The sequence below is a fragment of the Ranitomeya variabilis genome, chromosome 4, assembly GCF_051348905.1.
Source record: "Ranitomeya variabilis isolate aRanVar5 chromosome 4, aRanVar5.hap1, whole genome shotgun sequence".
Taxonomy (NCBI): domain Eukaryota; kingdom Metazoa; phylum Chordata; class Amphibia; order Anura; family Dendrobatidae; genus Ranitomeya; species Ranitomeya variabilis.
Window position 1 is genome coordinate 737,315,757 of NC_135235.1, and position 18,934 is coordinate 737,334,690.

An 18,934-nucleotide genomic window follows, 5' to 3' on the forward strand; every position below is an offset into this window, starting at 1 on the left:
ATCATCCAAATAATGAATGACAGAATCACAACCCGAAACGTCACGAACCACCCACTCCAAAAAGGAGCTAAACGCCTCAAACAACGCACAAGAAAGCGAACACCCCATGGGTAAACACCTATCAACAAAAAAGCGATCCTCCCAAAAACAACCAAGCAGCCGAACGCTATCTGGATGAACCGGCAACAAACGAAAGGCGGATTCAATATCTGTCTTAGCTAGCAGAGCCCCTCTTCCGGCTTTCTGAACCCATTCCACCGCCAAATCAAAAGACGCGTAAACCACCGAGCAAAGTCCGGGGTCAATGCCGTCATTAACCGACATACCTCTAGGATACGACAGATGCTGAATCAAACGAAATTTCCCTTCTTCCTTTTTGGGCACAACTCCTAAAGGGGAAACCACCAAATCCCCAAAAGGCGGTAACTCAAACGGGCCCGCCATCCGCCCCAAAGCAACCTCCTTGCGCAATTTTTCAGAAACCACATTACCATGCAACAAAGCCGACCGCAAATTCTTCCTAACACAAGGGACCTCAAACGAAGGGGCCGGAATAACAAAACCTTCCTGAAAACCTGATAACAGTAACCCCGCTTTTTCCCTATCTGGATATCTATTTAGATAAGGGACCATCTTTTCCCACATCACCGGTGTCACCCCCATGGGTATTACCGGCTCCTGACTTTCCTCTACCCTTCTTGAAACATTTCGCAGCCCCATGTGAGGAGCCGCTACAGTGGGAACACAAGTGTTTAAACTTACAATTGACCCCGAATCTACACTGGCCTTCGTTAAACTGCCAGCAAACACCCAACTTTTGACCCCCTGCCTGGCTAGAGGAACCTGAGGACCCTGAGGCCCCGGACTGAAAACCCTGGCCGGACCCACCGGCCCCTCCTTGAAAGGGATGACCGAACTTGTACTGCGCCATCACCCGCAACCAAAGTCCGATATCTTTCTGATCCCAGCGAATTGCCGGCCGAACCGCTTTCCTCTGTCTGAACTGCTCATCGTACCTGAGCCACGCCTGACCGCCATACACCCTATAAGCTTCATGGATAGAATCCAAGTAACAGAACAGACCTGAGCGATTCTCAGGTGCCTTCTCTTCAATCACACTAGCCAAAATGGCGAAGGCCTGCAGCCAGTTAGCAAACGTCTGAGGAATCAAGCGCCACCGCCGCTTTTCCTCATCTTCCTTCTTACCCTCATCCTTCTTTTTCTTATCTAAGTTAAATTTCTCTAACGGAAGTAAGGAAAATATTTCGACATATTCGTCCTTCGCAATCTTTTCCTTAACTTCCTTCTTAAGATGCGCCCCTAGGGGGCCCTCAAAACACACGTAAACTTCGCCGTGAGCCCTGTCATCTAAATGCACCCTACACTCTTTTTCCTTCTCCGTCTGCACTGAAACCGATATCGGCCCAGGAACCACCACTGGAGCCTCCACTGCCCCAAAAGCCCCCACCAGCGGGCTCGACCAAGCCCCTAAATGTCTCTGAGCGGACATACCCTGCTCTAGTCTAGATAACAAACCCTGCACGCTACCCAAAAGCTCACGAACCCCCGCAGAACCGGCATCGCCTGCCACCCTCTCAACACTACCAAGCCCCTGACTACCCGCAAAAGCTGGCGATGCCAAAGTAGGAGTACACAGACCCGACACAGACATATACTCACCGGGCTGCGAGGGATCTGTAGGCCCCCCAGCCGAAGTGCTGGCATCCAAGCGTCCCCGGCTCACCGCGTCCATGAACAATCCGCCCGAATCCGACCGCTGATGAGATCCCAGGAGGTCTTCAGAGGTGCCCTGTCCAGATACAGGCACCGCGGATAAAGGTGCCAGACTCTGTCTGCCCGAGGAGACTGGTGCCTGCGTGGATGAGCTGGCAGCACACCAGCTCAGATCTGCTCCAGCGCCAGCCGCCACCGCCAGTACGCCGTCCTGCCGACCTGACGCAGGAGAGGTACCCGCCGCTGAAGATGGAGCCGGCCCGAATCCGTCCTGCCGTGGGCCGCCCGCTCTGATGTCGCCGCCAGAAGCCCCCACGCTCCCAGATGAGGCCGAGGCAGGCCGCGCGGCTGGAGCCTCACCGCTGCGGCCTCCCGCTCCACCAGGCCCAGCACGCTGTCCGGCGCGCCGAAGCCCCGCCCCCGCTGCACTGCGGGGTGCAGGCCTGCCAGCCGCCGCTGAGCCCCGACTGGCAGTTGGATTCCTCCCAGGCCGGGACCGGGGAGCCGCTGAACTTACCGGTGCCCGGCCTGGAGGGTCCCGCGAGGGGCTCCTGCGCCTTCTGGGGGCTCGGGGACCGGAGTCCGGTGAAAGGCGCTCGGGGGGCCGCGTCCTCCGAGAACGCCGCTCCAGCGGCGCTGCAGCGCCGGACGGCCCCGCACCGTCCGACATGATCCGGGCCACCTGCGCCTGCAACCACCCGGGGGGATGCGACGCTGCAGCCGCCCTGAGGGACTCAAGGATAGAATCCACGCCAGACATAGCAGGTATGACTGCTCTCCACTGCTCTCGATTCAAAAGTGCGGGAAGTGAATGGACCCACCCCCCAAACTCCCATAAATCCTCAGCCACTAAACCTTCCCTCCCCTTTCATTAACCCCTTACCTACCCCACTCCCCCCCATTGTCATGCAGGCCTTCGCCTACGCCGTGGGGGGAGGGGGTACGGCTTGCTCCGGCCTTTACTGTGCCGTTCTATTTTTCTTCTTTTTTGCATTACAGTACCATGTAAACCTATGGAAAACAAAATCCGCAGTGCACATGCTGCGGAAAAAAATGCGTGGAAACGCTGCGTTGTTTATTCCGCAGCATGTCAATTCTTTGTGCGGATTCCGCTGCGGGTTACATCTGCTCCATAATAGGAATCTGCAGGTGTAAAACCGCAGGTGGAATCCGCACAAAAACTGCGGTAAATCCACAGTAATTCCGCAGGTAATCCGCAGTGTGGTTTACCTGCGGATTTACAAAAACAGGTGCAGAACAATCTGCAGAGATCCCACCTACGTTGTGCACATACCCTAACTTTAGCCCCAACCCTAACCCTAACTTTAACCACAACCCTAACTTTAGCCCAACTCACTTTAGCCCAACTCTAACTCTAATGGGAAAATGGAAATAAATGCATTTTTTTTTTAATTGATTATTTTTTCCTAACTAAAGGGGTGACTATTTTTTTATTTTGATCACTGTCATAGGGTCTATCACAGTGATTAAAATAATCCAATAGGAAAATATCTCCTATTGTTGCTGGCTGCCGGCCGGCAGATCTCGGCGGGCTCAATGCACATACGCCCGCCATTTTCTCCCGGAAGAAGCCGGCGGCCCGGGGGACTTCAGGTGGGCTTGCAGGGAGAACGTAGGTACCAGGGGGGGGAGGAGCGGGGGACCCTGTTTCTTTCCTATTAAATGGAAAATAGGACTTTTTTTGCGGTCGCTGCTATACCATTAATAACAGCGATCACAACATCGCGGTCGGTAAAAACCAACCATCAATCATGTTCTCTGGGGTCTTGGCTAACCCTGGCAACCGAGACCATGGATAAATTCTGACGCTGGGGGGCGCTATAACCTTAAACCTCAGCACCGTTAAAGAGCGGCGCTGTGGTTTAAGTACCCTTAACTGCCGTCGTTAGAAGGCGTATCGGCGGTTGTTAAGGGGTTAAATGTAACTGTCATCATTCTCCCCTGCTTGCATCAATCGCCGGCAGAGCAGGAGAGAATGGCAAGAGCCGGGTTCAGCACCCGGCGCCGGGGAACAGCTCTTTCTGTAACGCTTCTTCCCTGGCGCCCTAAGTATTACACACATGGACACTGACATCTCCGGTACCAGAAATATCAGGACGTGTGAAAGAGGCGTTATAGCGGGTTTTTATGATTGGCAGACGTCACACACTAAAAGACGGTTTTTATTGCAAAAAATAGTTTTTGCATCACCATATTTTGACCACCATATTTTTACATATTTTGTCCCACAGAGTCATGTGAGGTCTTGTTTTTTTCGGGACGAGTTGACGTTTTTACTGGTACCATTTTCGGGCACATGACATTTTTTGATCGCTTTCTATTCTGATTTTTGGGAGACAGAATGAGCAAAAACCAGCTATTCTTGAATTTCTTTTGGGGGAGGCCTTTATACCGTTCCGCGTTCGGTAAAATGGATAAAGCAGCTTTATTCTTCGGGTCAGTACGATTACAGCGATATCTCATATATATTTTTTTATGTTTTGGCGCTTTTATACAATAAAAACTATTTTATATAAAAAATAATTATTTTTGCATCGCTTTATTCTGAGGACTATAACTTTTTTATTTTTCTGGTGTTGGAGCTATATGGGGGCTTGTTTTTTGCGGGACAAGATGACGTTTTCAGCGGTACCATGGTTATTTATATCAGTCTTTTTGATCGCGTGTTATTCCACTTTTTGTTCGGTGGTATGATAATAAAGCGTTTTTTTTTGCCTTGTTTTTTTATGGTGTACACTAAAGGGGTTAACTAGTGGGACAGTTTTATAGGTCGGGTCGTTACGGGCACGGGGATACCAAATATGTTACTTTTATTGTGTAGATTTTTTTTCTATTCAAATATTGACTTAATGATAGAATAAAAATTTATTTTTTTATTATTTAAAAAAATATATATTTTTACAATTATTAAATTTTTTTTATATACTTCATTCTATCTTTAACACTTTGTCCCACTATGGGACACTCATTTTGTGCAGGCTGATGGCCTCTATAGCATGCAGATGAAGGCATACACTGAGGCCCCTGATCATGTGACCCCTGACTCCTCCCCTCCTGTGACCTCATCACAGGTCCTGTGCGCACAGAGAAGCCGTATATGTGGAGTGCGGCTCTGCAGGTGGAGGTAAGTGCTGGAGATTCCCCATTACTGAGCGCGGGACGTTGACCCCTTCAGTACAGGGCCGGCTCCTGGTCTTTGTGGGTCCCGGGGGAAAGCATCTCAGTGGCCCCTTTAACACATACCACAATACATGATGCACAGATACGGCAGAGAAATAGCGGCACAATACAATGCAAAAGATTTCACTTCTTACATTACATGAGTGATATCAATAGCTCGGAAATTGGACATTATAGTCGTCCATGCAATATAATGGGCCCCGTATAATTCTCCATATATATTGCTCCATATAATCCTCCCTTCTCCTCGCTGGCCGCAGGTCCGGACTCCTCAGCGTCGTCATCTACTGGCTCTGCACACAGGTGTAGCTAGGGTGTTGGTTCAGGGGGGTGAAACTCCTGAGGGGGCCCCTAACCAGGTAACCTTCATTACAGCTGGTGACGCCCCCTAATAGTGGAGGAGAACCTCAGCAGATGACCGCGCTGTTACTGAAAGTAATCTCTATATAATAATTGTCTAAGGTCCACTTCTATCTGTAACTTCTGTCTGTAACGGAAATCCCACATCGCTGATTGGTCGCGGCCGGCCGGGCGTGACCAATCAGCGATATTGGGGCAGGATTTAAACACCGCTTCACTTTTTACTATTGATGCTGCCTTTGCAGCATCAATTGTAGAAAGATATAATGTTAAAAATAATAATAATAAAAAATAACATTATATTCTCACCTTCCGACGTCCGCGCCAGCCTTTCCCGCTCCTCGTGTCCCAAGAATGCATTGCAGCAACGACCCGTGATAACGTAGCGGTCTCGCGAGATGATGACGTAGCGGTGTTGCGAGACCGCTACATAATCACGGGTTATTGCTGCAAGGCATTAATGGGACCGAAGCGTCGCGAGGAGCATCGCTAAAGGCTTGGGCTGGATCCGGGGGCCGCCAGAAGGTGAGTATATCACTATTTTTTATTTTAATTCTTTTTTTTAACAGGGATATGGTGCCCACAATGCTATATACTACGTGGGCTGTGTTATATACTACTTGGGCTGTGTTACATACTGTGTGGGCTGTGTTATATACTGCGTCGCTGTGCTCTACACTACATGAGACTTGCTATATACTACGTGGCTGTGTTATATACTACGTGGGCTGTGTTATATACTACGTGGGCTGTGTTACATACTGTGTGGCCTGTGTTATATACTGCTGCAGCGCCCCCACTGCCGCAGGGCCAAGGGGTACCCGGTACCGGGCCTCTGAGTCTCTGCTCTGGGATTGTCACAGTGGCTAGGCCCCGGTCCGAGACCCTGCCGAGGGGCGCACAGTTTATGAAGTGATAGATGTAGATGGTGATGGTGGTGTTGCGGTGCAGTGTAGGTTGTAGTAAATAACGAGGACACCAAGTTGCAGTCTCTTTACCTCTTTACTGAAGATCTCTGGGTCCTCAGTCCAGAATCCGGATAACCAGGCTGCGCAAGTCCGGCCGGTCCAATGACACCTCCAGAGTTCTCTTAGCAGGTGGAAATCTGTGCCTTCCTTCTAGCGCTAGGTGTTGCGGTCCTTCCCTGCTGTGCTTACGGAAAGTCCCCACAACTGTTGTGTCCGTTTCTTAAGTTCCCTCACAACTCGATTAGATGATGTTCTGCTAATCCTCCGTCCCTCCCTGATGTTATGGTTAGGACGGCACCCGTATGACGGGTAGGCTCGGAGCTCTTCCGGGACCCTAGAGTCGCCCCTCTCCACTAGTTGCCCCCCAAGACTGCATAGGTGATTTAGGTGAGACAGCCCGCCTTAGACTGACTGTCCTGCCGTTGGTTTAGAGTATTGCCTGAAGCTGAATATTGTAATACTCCCTCGGCGTTCCGGCCGCCGGTTGTGCGCCTCAGTAGGATGTTGCCTCGGTCTCACAGCACGACTCCTACTGGTATTCTCCTTCTTGCTTTGATCTCGTTTCTCACTCAGCACAATCTATCTCGCTTCTAATCCTTCCTTGGGCACTGCCGCTATGCTGAGCAGGCACGGTCCCGTTACGTTCGCTCAAGTTGCCAGGCCTCTGTCAGGATCCCACCCCCGACAGGGGCCCTACCGAATCTTCTCCCACAACACCCTCTGCCACAAGGTGTTGCCTGGTTCCAACCCAGTCAGCTTTCTGATCTAACTTCCTGCCTGACCCCCAGTTTACCCACAATGGTGGGGAGTGGCCTAATGAATAGAACCCTTAGCTCCCCCTGGAGGCCCGGCTGTGAAATGTATTGGTGTCTGTGATACCTGGTCAGATGAACTCCTTCAGTGCCATCAGACGTACCATAGCTCCCCTTAGTGGCGGAGCCACAGTACTGCAACGACCAGGACTCTGGGACGCTGCACTCCCCCCCCGGTTAAATCCAGTACTCCGGGACTGGGAAGAAAACAACAATACAGGTTAGCAAAAAGACATACAATTTTGTGAGTGCAATAACAATAAGTATACTTGAACAAAGCTTCCCTTTATGGGAGGTGAGGACACTTGAACGTTACAAACATGGTTAAATACTTTTAAATAACTTTTCTATAAATAACTTTTCTCACCCAACCGGGTATTCTACTTAGTGCAAATCTTTGAACAATAAGTTAACACTGCCTTTAAGGATGTACACTCTGAATCCACTAAAGACCTTCTTATAACACATTATAAGGCCGGCGTCACACTCGGCGTAAGACAATACGGTCCGTTTTATACGTCCGTACTACGGCCGTAATACGGAGAAATGTTCCCAAAATAGTGATCCGTAGTCAGGGTGTGTCAGCGTATTTTGCGCATGGCATCCTCCGTATGTAATCCGTATGGCATCCGTACTGCGAGATTTTCGCGCAGGCTTGCAAAACCGACATCTAATGGATTTATGTGCTCAAATGTTAGGGAAAACATATATACAGTATATATATATATATATATGTCATTGAGACACATATATATATATTCTGTATTTATATTTCATTCTGCGCGATATCTGTGAACAGCCGGTAATTCAATTGCTGGCTTTTCATTTCTCCTGCACAAACCCGACAGGATATGAGACATGGTTTACATACAGTAAACCATCTCATATCCCCTTTTTTTTGCATATTCCACACTACTAATGTTAGTAGTGTGTATGTGCAAAATTTCAGCGCTGTAGCTGCTGAAATAAAGGGTTAAATGGCGGAAAAAATTGGCGTGGGCTCCCGCACAATTTTCTCCGCCAGAGTGGTAAAGCCAGTGACTGAGGGCAGATATTAATAGCCAGGAGAGGGTCCATGGTTATTGGCCCCCCCGTGGCTAAAAACATCTGCCCCCAGCCACCCCAGAAAAGGCACATCTGGAAGATGCGCCTATTCTGGCACTTGGCCACTCTCTTCCCACTCCCTGTAGCGGTGGGATATGGGGTAATGAAGGGTTAATGCCACCTTGCTATTGTAAGGTGACATTAAGCCAGATTAATAATGGAGAGGCGTCAATTATGTCACCTATCCATTATTAATCCAATTGTCTGAAAGGGTTAAAAAACACACACACACATGATTCAAAAGTATTTTAATGAAATAAACACAGCGGTTGTTGTAATAATTTATTGTTCTCTCAATCCATTAGGAAACCCTCGCTTGGAAAAATAATAAACGCACAAGATACATACCTTCTGATGTCAGATCACGTCCCACGAAGTAATCCATCTGAAGGGGTTAACTAATATTACAGGCACGAGCTGCGATAAACCACTCGCTCGTGCCTGTAATCCCCGGGTGCTGAAAGGAAAGCTGGATCTGTACTTACATTGAGTCGCGGTGATGCGCCCTCTGGTGGATGTTCTCATGAACTGCAGCCTGGGAACTTTTTCCCATGCTACAGGTCATATGAGGACATCCACCAGGGGGCGCATCACCGCGACTGAAGGAAATGTAGGTCAATGACCTACATTTCATTCATTCGCCGGGGAATTACAAGCAGGAGCACACCGCTGCATTTAGCAGGGCTCCTGCCTGTAATATTAGTTAACCCCTTCAGATGGATTACATCGTGGGACGTGATCTGACATCAGAAGGTATGTATCTTGTGCGTTTATTATTTTTCCAAGCGAGGGCCTGGAAATGGAATGAGAGTACAATAAATTATTAAAACAACCTGTGTGTTTATTTCATTAAAATACTTTAAAATCATGTGTGTGTGTTTTTTAACCCTTTCAAACAATTGGATTAATAATGGATAGGTGTCATAATTGACGCCTCTCCATTATTAATCTGGCTTAATGTCACCTTACAATAGCAAGGTGGCATTAACCCTTCATTACCCCATATCCCACCGCTACAGGGAGTGGGAAGAGAGTGGCCAAGTGCCAGAATAGGCGCATCTTCCAGATGTGCCTTTTCTGGGGTGGCTGGGGCAGATGTTTTTAGCCACGGGGGGGCCAATAACCATGGACCCTCTCCTGGCTATTAATATCTGCCCTCAGTCACTGGCTTTACCATTCTGGCGGAGAAAATTGCGCGGGAGCCCACGCCAATTTTTTCCGCCATTTAACCGTTTATTTTAGCAGCTACAGCGCTGAAATTTTGCACATACACACTACTAACATTAGTAGTGTGGAATATGCAAAAAAAAATGGGGATATGAGATGGTTTACTGTATGAAAACCATGTCTCATATCCTGTCGGGTTTGTGCAGGAGAAATGAAAAGCCGGCAATTGAATTACCGACTTTTCACTAACACCGCTGCATATTTCTCGCAAGTCACACTGCAGGTCCGTGTGGAATCCGTATTTTTCTCGCCCCCATAGACTTTCATTAGCGATTTTTTTGCGCAATACGCTGACAAACGCAGCATGCTGCGATTTTGTACGGCCGTAGAAAGCCGTATAATACTGAACCGTAATATACGGCTAATAGGAGCAGCCCCATTGAGAATAATTGTGCCGTATGTAATGCGAGTTTTACGGACGTAGTTTCTGCGCTCTTACGTCCGTAAAACTCGCCAGTGTGACGCCGGCCTAAGGCTTAAGCAACTGTGCTACATTCTCCTACTTGATGTCTGCAGGACCGCCTGTCCTAACGGCTCCAGACCTACTGCCTCTCCTTTCTTTGCAGGACCGCCCCTTTTCAGCCCGGGCCTTCTGCCTTTTCAACTACTATACACAGTATAGAACATAACATTTACTTTCAGTTTGAAATCACTGAGCCATCCTTCATGGCTCCTAAGAGGACTCGCTGACTAACCCCGTACAGGTTCACTTTTCTGTCCTCATTCTTCTATCAACATTATCAATCATTTCTTACAATCAACTGGTTGGATACATATAACTTTTACATGTAAGCATCATCATCACTTTCCTTTTTATCAAGACATTATTGCCATCTAGCTGTCTTAAAGCAATACCATTCTTCAAGTGCAACAAGTGAACATCCCCTTTAAGAGGGGACCAAGTCTTTATGAGGTAGCACATCTTCTCAAGCTACCAGTCCATACTCAGCAAAGGCTCCGGTGCGGTATCTTCACAAAGAGTCCTTCTTTAAGTAAAACCAGTAGGGAGCACCTTTAAGAAGGTGCAACTATGTACAAGGAGTTTGTATCATGCATTGTTCATGATCCAGCAGTTCTTTCAGTGATGAATAAACAGGAAATAAAACAAAAAGTAGAAGAAGGGATCCCGGGTAAACAAAGGGATCCCTTTAAGAATAACCCAGGTCGGGTTTAAAGTAGCAAAAAGCAGGGAAACAAACAGTTAACTATGTACAGTTTCAGGTTTCCGAGGTTTAGTTGGACGGCTTCCAGGGCTGCACCTGGCACTTAACCCTTCTTGGCCTGGGCAAAGTGAGGTCCAGGGTAACACCCAGTGCTGGACAAACGCCGTTAATCCGTCTTTCATGTACAGTTAAATCATGCGCAGCGATGGAGGTCCGCGCAGCTTGAGTAGGGGCATTTGCTGCAGCAGAGGTAGCAGCTGCTGCAAGATCAGTCACTGGAACGGAATCAGCAGCTGTGGCACTAGCAGTCACTGGAGTGGTGTCGGTCGTCAGGGCAGGGTCGTCCTTCATACCTGCTTCAGACGTGGTCCCTCCGATGCCGGTCTGCTCCGCCTCCACTGGGGTCTGGAACGCTGGTTGCGGGGCCTCGCGCTGCGGCGTTGTCATCTCCGTTTGCAGCATCTCGCTTTCCGGCAGGGCCTTGCCTTCTGGCTTCGGAGCGCTGGAACTTCTTTCTTGCTCCGGACCAGACGAGGCTACCGACAGACGTCTGGCGAGGCTCCCGATGATGGTCTTCTTCCACCCGGCCTCAGTGCTCAGCTGCGTCTGCAGGGGTTGGTGGATCAGCCCGTCCTCTCCGGTCTGCTGGAGGTCAGTGTCAGCTGTGGAGGTCTGGCTGCGATGCCTCTCCGGGTAGCTGGGGGAGTCCTCGGCTCCGACCCCACGCTTCCGCTCCGGGTGGCTCGCCATGGCGTCCTCCATGTCGCTGACCTTCTTCCTGGTCCTTTTTCCGCTCTCTCCTTCGTGGGCGGTTTCGTTTTTGTTGTCTCCGCCCTCCATTGAGGATCAGGAGGCGGATCTCGGCTGCTGACGGACACGTCCTCAAGGGGCCGAAATATTTAGACTGGGCGGCCATTGTCTTTCGCGCTCTTCAGCGTGTTCACGCCCACTTCCACGCCCTTCTTCTTCTCCTGCGCTCTCCTTAGCGCTGTAATGGCGGCGGTTTTGGTGGGAACTTTTGGCGGCAAGTGGCAATCCACAGTCTTTGCAATAAAGTACAGTCCAAGCACAATAAATCACAGTTCCAAGGCACACATGACCTGATTTCTCAGGCTTAAGTAGATCCTGTTCGTGACGCCAAAATTGCAGCGCCCCCACTGCCGCAGGGCCGAGGGGTACCCGGTACCGGGCCTCTGAGTCTCTGCTCTGGGATTGTCACGGTGGCTAGGCCCCGGTCCGAGACCCTGCCGAGGGGCGCACAGTTTATGAAGTGATAGATGTAGATGGTGATGGTGGTGTTGCGGTGCAGTGTAGGTTGTAGTAAATAACGAGGACACCAAGTTGCAGTCTCTTTACCTCTTTACTGAAGATCTCTGGGTCCTCAGTCCAGAATCCGGATAACCAGGCTGCGCAAGTCCGGCCGGTCCAATGACACCTCCAGAGTTCTCTTAGCAGGTGGAAATCTGTGCCTTCCTTCTAGCGCTAGGTGTTGCGGTCCTTCCCTGCTGTGCTTACGGAAAGTCCCCACAACTGTTGTGTCCGTTTCTTAAGTTCCCTCACAACTCGATTAGATGATGTTCTGCTAATCCTCCGTCCCTCCCTGATGTTACGGTTAGGACGGCACCCATATGACGGGTAGGCTCGGAGCTCTTCCGGGACCCTAGAGTCGCCCCTCTCCACTAGTTGCCCCCCAAGACTGCATAGGTGATTTAGGTGAGACAGCCCGCCTTAGACTGACTGTCCTGCCGTTGGTTTAGAGTATTGCCTGAAGCTGAATATTGTAATACTCCCTCGGCGTTCCGGCCACCGGTTGTGCGCCTCAGTAGGATGTTGCCTCGGTCTCACAGCACGACTCCTACTGGTATTCTCCTTCTTGCTTTGATCTCGTTTCTCACTCAGCACAATCTATCTTGCTTCTAATCCTTCCTTGGGCACCGCCGCTATGCTGAGCAGGCACGGTCCCGTTACGTTTGCTCAAGTTGCCAGGCCTCTGTCAGGATCCCACCCCCGACAGGGGCCCTACCGAATCTTCTCCCACAACACCCTCTGCCACAAGGTGTTGCCTGGTTCCAACCCAGTCAGCTTTCTGATCTAACTTCCTGCCTGACCCCCAGTTTACCCACAATGGTGGGGAGTGGCCTAATGAATAGAACCCTTAGCTCCCCCTGGAGGCCCGGCTGTGAAATGTATTGGTGTCTGTGATACCTGGTCAGATGAACTCCTTCAGTGCCATCAGACGTACCATAGCTCCCCTTAGTGGCGGAGCCACAGTACTGCAACGACCAGGACTCTGGGGCGCTGCACTCCCCCCCGGTTAAATCCAGTACTCCGGGACTGGGAAGAAAACAACAATACAGGTTAGCAAAAAGACATACAATTTTGTGAGTGCAATAACAATAAGTATACTTGAACAAAGCTTCCCTTTATGGGAGGTGAGGACACTTGAACGTTACAAACATGGTTAAATACTTTTAAATAACTTTTCTATAAATAACTTTTCTCACCCAACCGGGTATTCTACTTAGTGCAAATCTTTGAACAATAAGTTAACACTGCCTTTAAGGACGTACACTCTGAATCCACTAAAGACCTTCTTATAACACATTATAAGGCTTAAGCAACTGTGCTACATTCTCCTACTTGATGTCTGCAGGACCGCCTGTCCTAACGGCTCCAGACCTACTGCATCTCCTTTCTTTACAGGACCGCCCCTTTTCAGCCCGGGCCTTCTGCCTTTTCAACTACTATACACAGTATAGAACATAACATTTACTTTCAGTTTGAAATCACTGAGCCATCCTTCATGGCTCCTAAGAGGACTCGCTGACTAACCCCGTACAGGTTCACTTTTCTGTCCTCATTCTTCTATCAACATTATCAATCATTTCTTACAATCAACTGGTTGGATACATATAACTTTTACATGTAAGCATCATCATCACTTTCCTTTTTATCAAGACATTATTGCCATCTAGCTGTCTTAAAGCAATACCATTCTTCAAGTGCAACAAGTGAACATCCCCTTTAAGAGGGGACCAAGTCTTTATGAGGTAGCACATCTTCTCAAGCTACCAGTCCATACTCAGCAAAGGCTCCGGTGCGGTATCTTCACAAAGAGTCCTTCTTTAAGTAAAACCAGTAGGGAGCACCTTTAAGAAGGTGCAACTATGTACAAGGAGTTTGTATCATGCATTGTTCATGATCCAGCAGTTCTTTCAGTGATGAATAAACAGGAAACAAAACAAAAAGCAGAAGAAGGGATCCCGGGTAAACAAAGGGATCCCTTTAAGAATAACCCAGGTCGGGTTTAAAGTAGCAAAAAGCAGGGGAAAAAACAGTTAACTATGTACAGTTTCAGGTTTCCGAGGTTTAGTTGGACGGCTTCCAGGGCTGCACCTGGCACTTAACCCTTCTTGGCCTGGGCAAAGTGAGGTCCAGGGTTACACCCAGTGCTGGACAAACGCCGTTAATCCGTCTTTCATGTACAGTTAAATCATGCGCAGCGATGGAGGTCCGCGCAGCTTGAGTAGGGGCATTTGCTGCAGCAGAGGTAGCAGCTGCTGCAAGATCAGTCACTGGAACGGAATCAGCAGCTGTGGCACTAGCAGTCACTGGAGTGGTGTCGGTCGTCAGGGCAGGGTCGTCCTTCACACCTGCTTCAGACGTGGTCCCTCCGGTGCCGGTCTGCTCCGCCTCCGCTGGGGTCTGGAACGCTGGTTGCGGGGCCTCGCGCTGCGGCGTTGTCATCTCCGTTTGCAGCATCTCGCTTTCCGGCAGGGCCTTGCCTTCTGGCTTCGGAGCGCTGGAACTTCTTTCTTGCTCCGGACCAGACGAGGCTACCGACAGACGTCTGGCGAGGCTCCCGATGATGGTCTTCTTCCACCCGGCCTCAGTGCTCAGCTGCGTCTGCAGGGGTTGGCGGATCAGCCCGTCCGCTCCGGTCTGCTGGAGGTCAGCGTCAGCTGTGGAGGTCTGGCTGTGATGCCTCTCCGGGTAGCTGGGGGAGTCCTCGGCTCCGACCCCACGCTTCCGCTCCGGGTGGCTCGCCATGGTGTCCTCCATGTCGCTGACTTCTTCTTCCTGGTCCTTTTTCCGCTCTCTCCTTCGTGGGCGGTTTCGTTTTTGTTGTCTCCGCCCTCCATTGAGGATCAGGAGGCGGATCTCGGCCGCTGACGGACACGTCCTCAAGGGGCCGAAATATTTAGACTGGGCGGCCATTGTCTTTCGCGCTCTTCAGTGTGTTCACGCCCACTTCCACGCCCTTCTTCTTCTCCTGCGCTCTCCTTAGCGCTGTAATGGCGGCGGTTTTGGCGGGAACTTTTGGCGGCAAGTGGCAATCCACAGTCTTTGCAATAAAGTACAGTCCAAGCACAATAAATCACAGTTCCAAGGCACACATGACCTGATTTCTCAGGCTTAAGTAGATCCTGTTCGTGACGCCAAAATTGCAGTGCCCCCACTGCCGCAGGGCCGAGGGGTACCCGGTAGCGGGCCTCTGAGTCTCTGCTCTGGGATTGTCACGGTGGCTAGGCCCCGGTCCGAGACCCTGCCGAGGGGCGCACAGTTTATGAAGTGGTAGATGGTGATGGTGGTGTTGCGGTGCAGTGTAGGTTGTAGTAAATAACGAGGACACCAAGTTGCAGTCTCTTTACCTCTTTACTGAAGATCTCTGGGTCCTCAGTCCAGAATCCGGATAACCAGGCTGCGCAAGTCCGGCCGGTCCAATGACACCTCCAGAGTTCTCTTAGCAGGTGGAAATCTGTGCCTTCCTTCTAGCGCTAGGTGTTGCGGTCCTTCCCTGCTGTGCTTACGGAAAGTCCCCACAACTGTTGTGTCCGTTTCTTAAGTTCCCTCACAACTCGATTAGATGATGTTCTGCTAATCCTCCGTCCCTCCCTGATGTTACGGTTAGGACGGCACCCGTATGACGGGTAGGCTCGGAGCTCTTCCGGGACCCTAGAGTCGCCCCTCTCCACTAGTTGCCCCCCAAGACTGCATAGGTGATTTAGGTGAGACAGCCCGCCTTAGACTGACTGTCCTGCCGTTGGTTTAGAGTATTGCCTGAAGCTGAATATTGTAATACTCCCTCGGCGTTCCGGCCGCCGGTTGTGCGCCTCAGTAGGATGTTGCCTCGGTCTCACAGCATGACTCCTACTGGTATTCTCCTTCTTGCTTTGATCTCGTTTCTCACTCAGCACAATCTATCTTGCTTCTAATCCTTCCTTGGGCACCGCCGCTATGCTGAGCAGGCACGGTCCCGTTACGTTCGCTCAAGTTGCCAGGCCTCTGTCAGGATCCCACCCCCGACAGGGGCCCTACCGAATCTTCTCCCACAACACCCTCTGCCACAAGGTGTTGCCTGGTTCCAACCCAGTCAGCTTTCTGATCTAACTTCCTGCCTGACCCCCAGTTTACCCACAATGGTGGGGAGTGGCCTAATGAATAGAACCCTTAGCTCCCCCTGGAGGCCCGGCTGTGAAATGTATTGGTGTCTGTGATACCTGGTCAGATGAACTCCTTCAGTGCCATCAGACGTACCATAGCTCCCCTTAGTGGCGGAGCCACAGTACTGCAACGACCAGGACTCTGGGGCGCTGCACTGCATCGCTGTGCTCTACACTACGTGGGTTGTGCTTTATACTACGTGGCTGTGTTATATACTACGTGGGCTGTGTTATATACTGCATGGGCTGTGCTATATACTACGTGGGCTGTGTTATCTGCTGCGTGGGCTGTGCTTTATACTATGTGGCTCTGCAATATACTACATGCCTGTGCTAAATACTATGTGGCTGTGCTACATACTACGTGCCTGTGCTATATATTACATGGCTATGCTATATACTACATGGCTGGGCTAGATACTACGTGGCTGTGTTATATACTACGTAGCTGTGCCATATACTACGTGAGCTTTGCTATATACTACATGGGCTGTGCTATATACTACGTGCCTGTGCTATATACTACATACTGGGCTATATACTACGTGGCTGTGCTATATACTACGTGGGCTGTGTTATATGCTACGTGGGCTGTGAGACTCTTTCGCCTGGGGCCCTCAAAAACCTGCAGCGGGCCATGGCTTCACTTATTGGTCATGGCCGACCGGCCGCGAACAATCAGCGACAGGCGCAGTCTGGCCGCGAATTGACGTGGGATTTGAACCACGCTTCGCTAATTGGTCGCACCCGGCCGGCTGAATCCTGTGTATTCATTGCATTATTCTGAAATCTTCATAAATAAACTACATACGTATTCTAGAATATCCGATGCGTTAGAATCGGGCCACCATCTAGTCTCTATATACCGACCAACACTGATATTACCGCCATATGGTCAGTGTTAGATACCAGCCCTACAGAACATATAAGAAATCACAGCACAGTTACAGATAATGACTTACCGCTGACGTTCTATCTGATAGAATCTTTCACTTTTCCCGTCTTTTCCATCTGGCCCAGACCGACATGACAACTTCTTCCAGCCAGGAGTCGTCTGCAGAGAATACTACAAAGACACGTTTCACTTCTCATATTTTCAGCCATCACTATCTATTCCCAACCTGCACAAACTCCTCATCCTGCTGATACTCCAATACTGAGCCGCTGCTGCCGTATGTCCCTATTACTGCGCCTGCTGTGTGGTTCTCTGCCCTCTAAATTCTAAAGGAACCCTCTATAATATAGTAATGCCAGGTGCAAGTGCCCTAGAAAAGAGTGCCCACATTGTGCCCCCTAGAAAGTAATATTGCCCTGTGTCCCCCTTTAATAGTCACAGTAACCTGAGTTCCCCTATTACAATAAGTGCCCACTTTACATTTAATAATTTCCCGAGTCTTCCCCTGTACAGCTCCCTTATACACAGCATGATGCTGTCTTATACACAGTATACTGACCCCTCAGTAGCCTCCAAACTGTTTGATGGCTCCAACACTGTATGATGGCCCTTTCACTGTAATCCCCACACTGTATGATGGCCCCCTCACTGTAATCTCCACACTGTATGATGACCCTCTAGATAGCCTCCATATAGTATAATGCACCAGATCGTCCTCAATATAGTATAATGCACCAGATAGTCCTCAATATAGTATAATGCACTCCCCATAGGCCTACTCTATATTGTATAATGCACCCCCAATGGCAGACTCTATAGCACAAGGCAGGACCCATAGGCAGACTCTGTAGTATAGGCAGCACCCCTATAGGCAGACCCTGCAGTATAAGGCAGCACCTCCATAGGCAGACCCTGTAGTATAAGACAGCACCCCTATAGGCAGACCCTGTAGTATAAGGCAGCACCCCCATAGGCAGACCTTGTACTATAAGTCAGCACCCCTAAAGGCAGACCCTGTACTATAAGGCAGCACCCCCATAAGCAGACCCTGTACTATAAGGCAGTACCCCCATAGGCAGACCCTGTACTGTAAGGCAGCACCCCCAGAGGCAGACCCTGTACTATAAGGCAGCACCCCTATAGGCAGACCCTGTAGTAAAAGACAGTACCCCCATAGGCAGATCCTGTAGTATAAGACAGCACCCCCATAGGCAGACCCCATAGGCAGACCCTGTAGTATAAGGCAAACCCCCCCATAGGCAGACCCTGTACTGTAAGGCAGCACCCCCATAGGCAGACCCTGTACTATAAGGCAGCACCCCCATAGGCAGATCCTGTAGTATAAGACAGCACCCCCATAGGCAGACCCCCCCATAGGCAGACCCTGTAGTATAAGGCAGACCCTGTAGTTTAAGACAGTACCCCCATAGGCAGATCCTGTAGTATAAGGCAGACCCCCCATAGGCAGACCCTGTAGTATAAGGCAGACCACCCATAGGCAGACCCTGTAGTATAAGGCAGACCCCCCATAGGCAGACCCTGTAGTATAAGGCAAACCCCCCATAGGCAGACCCTGTACTGTAAGGCAGCACCCCCATAGGCAGACCCTGTACTATAAGGCAGCACCCCTATAGGCAGACCTTGTAGTATAAGACAGTACCCCCATAGGCAGACTCTGTAGTATTAGGCAGCACCCCATAAAAAAATAAATACTCACCTCTCTTCTTCCTGGTTCCTGCGCTGCTCTGAGCGCCCGCTCATCTCCTGACAGCGGGTGCCGGGCAGTGACTCATCGCGCCCGCTGTCGCCGACGTCAGACGCTGACAGGAGGATGATGGAGAAGGAGCGCTCCTTCCCTCATCATTGTGGTCAGCTGTATCGGCTGTACAGCTGACCTCGCGATGACAGGCGCATCTGTTCTGCCCCAGAGGGTAACTGTATCGGCGTGCTGCGCGTGCCAATACAGTTACAGTGGCGTAGCTCCGGGTGGGCTCCCTCAGAGCACCGGGCCCGGGGCGCCCGCACC

General features: G+C 50.2%; 1 protein-coding gene across 2 annotated transcripts in view; it reads left to right on the top strand.

Annotated features, from left to right (window-relative positions):
- Positions 1 to 4,812: 4,812 nt before the first annotated feature.
- The window catches only part of LOC143768005 (uncharacterized), a 48,742-nt gene continuing 34,620 nt past the window's right edge, over positions 4,813 to 18,934 (top strand). For both annotated transcript variants that reach the window (XM_077256625.1, XM_077256626.1), the window contains exon 1: positions 4,813 to 4,879. In XM_077256625.1, the coding sequence (XP_077112740.1) occupies positions 4,853 to 4,879 (27 nt within the window). In that variant the 5' untranslated portion in view covers positions 4,813 to 4,852. The remainder of the gene's footprint in view (positions 4,880 to 18,934) is intronic.